This window comes from Penaeus monodon, chromosome 19 (assembly GCF_015228065.2).
Source record: "Penaeus monodon isolate SGIC_2016 chromosome 19, NSTDA_Pmon_1, whole genome shotgun sequence".
NCBI classification, from domain to species: domain Eukaryota; kingdom Metazoa; phylum Arthropoda; class Malacostraca; order Decapoda; family Penaeidae; genus Penaeus; species Penaeus monodon.
This window is the reverse complement of record NC_051404.1, coordinates 4863524-4864131: the sequence shown is the minus strand read 5'-3', so window position 1 is coordinate 4864131 and position 608 is coordinate 4863524. Positions and strand designations below refer to the sequence as shown.

General features: G+C 38.0%; 1 protein-coding gene across 3 annotated transcripts in view; it reads left to right on the top strand.

Annotated features, from left to right (window-relative positions):
* Positions 1 to 608, top strand: part of LOC119585005 (sulfhydryl oxidase 2-like) — a 12269-nt gene that overhangs the window by 6100 nt on the left and 5561 nt on the right. For all 3 annotated transcript variants that reach the window (XM_037933617.1, XM_037933618.1, XM_037933619.1), the window contains exon 5: positions 56 to 254. In XM_037933617.1, coding sequence (XP_037789545.1) covers positions 56 to 254 — 199 coding nt within the window. The remainder of the gene's footprint in view (positions 1 to 55; positions 255 to 608) is intronic.

The window sequence follows — 608 nt, the reverse complement described above, 5'->3', positions numbered from 1 at the left end:
AAAATCACAAAAAAAGAAAAAATATCTATATAAACTTCCAATTATCCTGTTCCAGATCGCTGTTCGTGTCATGGAGGGAGGTGGAGGTGAAGTGAAGGAACTCCGTTCAGCATCCAACCCCACAGTCATCTTTATGGACAGAAATGGCCAGAAAGAGGTGGTTGACAATGCTGCTGCAACAAGGAAAGACTTAACAAAGCTTATTATGAAGAAATACAATCTCTTCAGGAGTATGTTGCCTTTCAACAAAGCAGGTACTGGTGAGGGTCCAATTTTTTGTGTGTATTGAAACGAGTGGGTGATTTTGGAATGAGACGAGTATGGTGTTTGTGCAAGTACCAAGGCCTATCTTTTATTTGGGATTGCTATGGACTAGTGACTGTGCTGATATTCTCCACATGTGAACTTTTGAATATACAGATAAAACAGGATTTAGTATTCAAAGTAGTTAAGTCATTACTTTTAAGTGAATCATCCCAGCAAGGCCTACCATGCTCCAGTCATTTGAACATAAAAGATAGGGGATTTAGATAATTTAGATGCTTGTTATAGAGTATATAATTGTGTTTGTCTCATATATACTCCCCCCCCCCCCATATATATATATT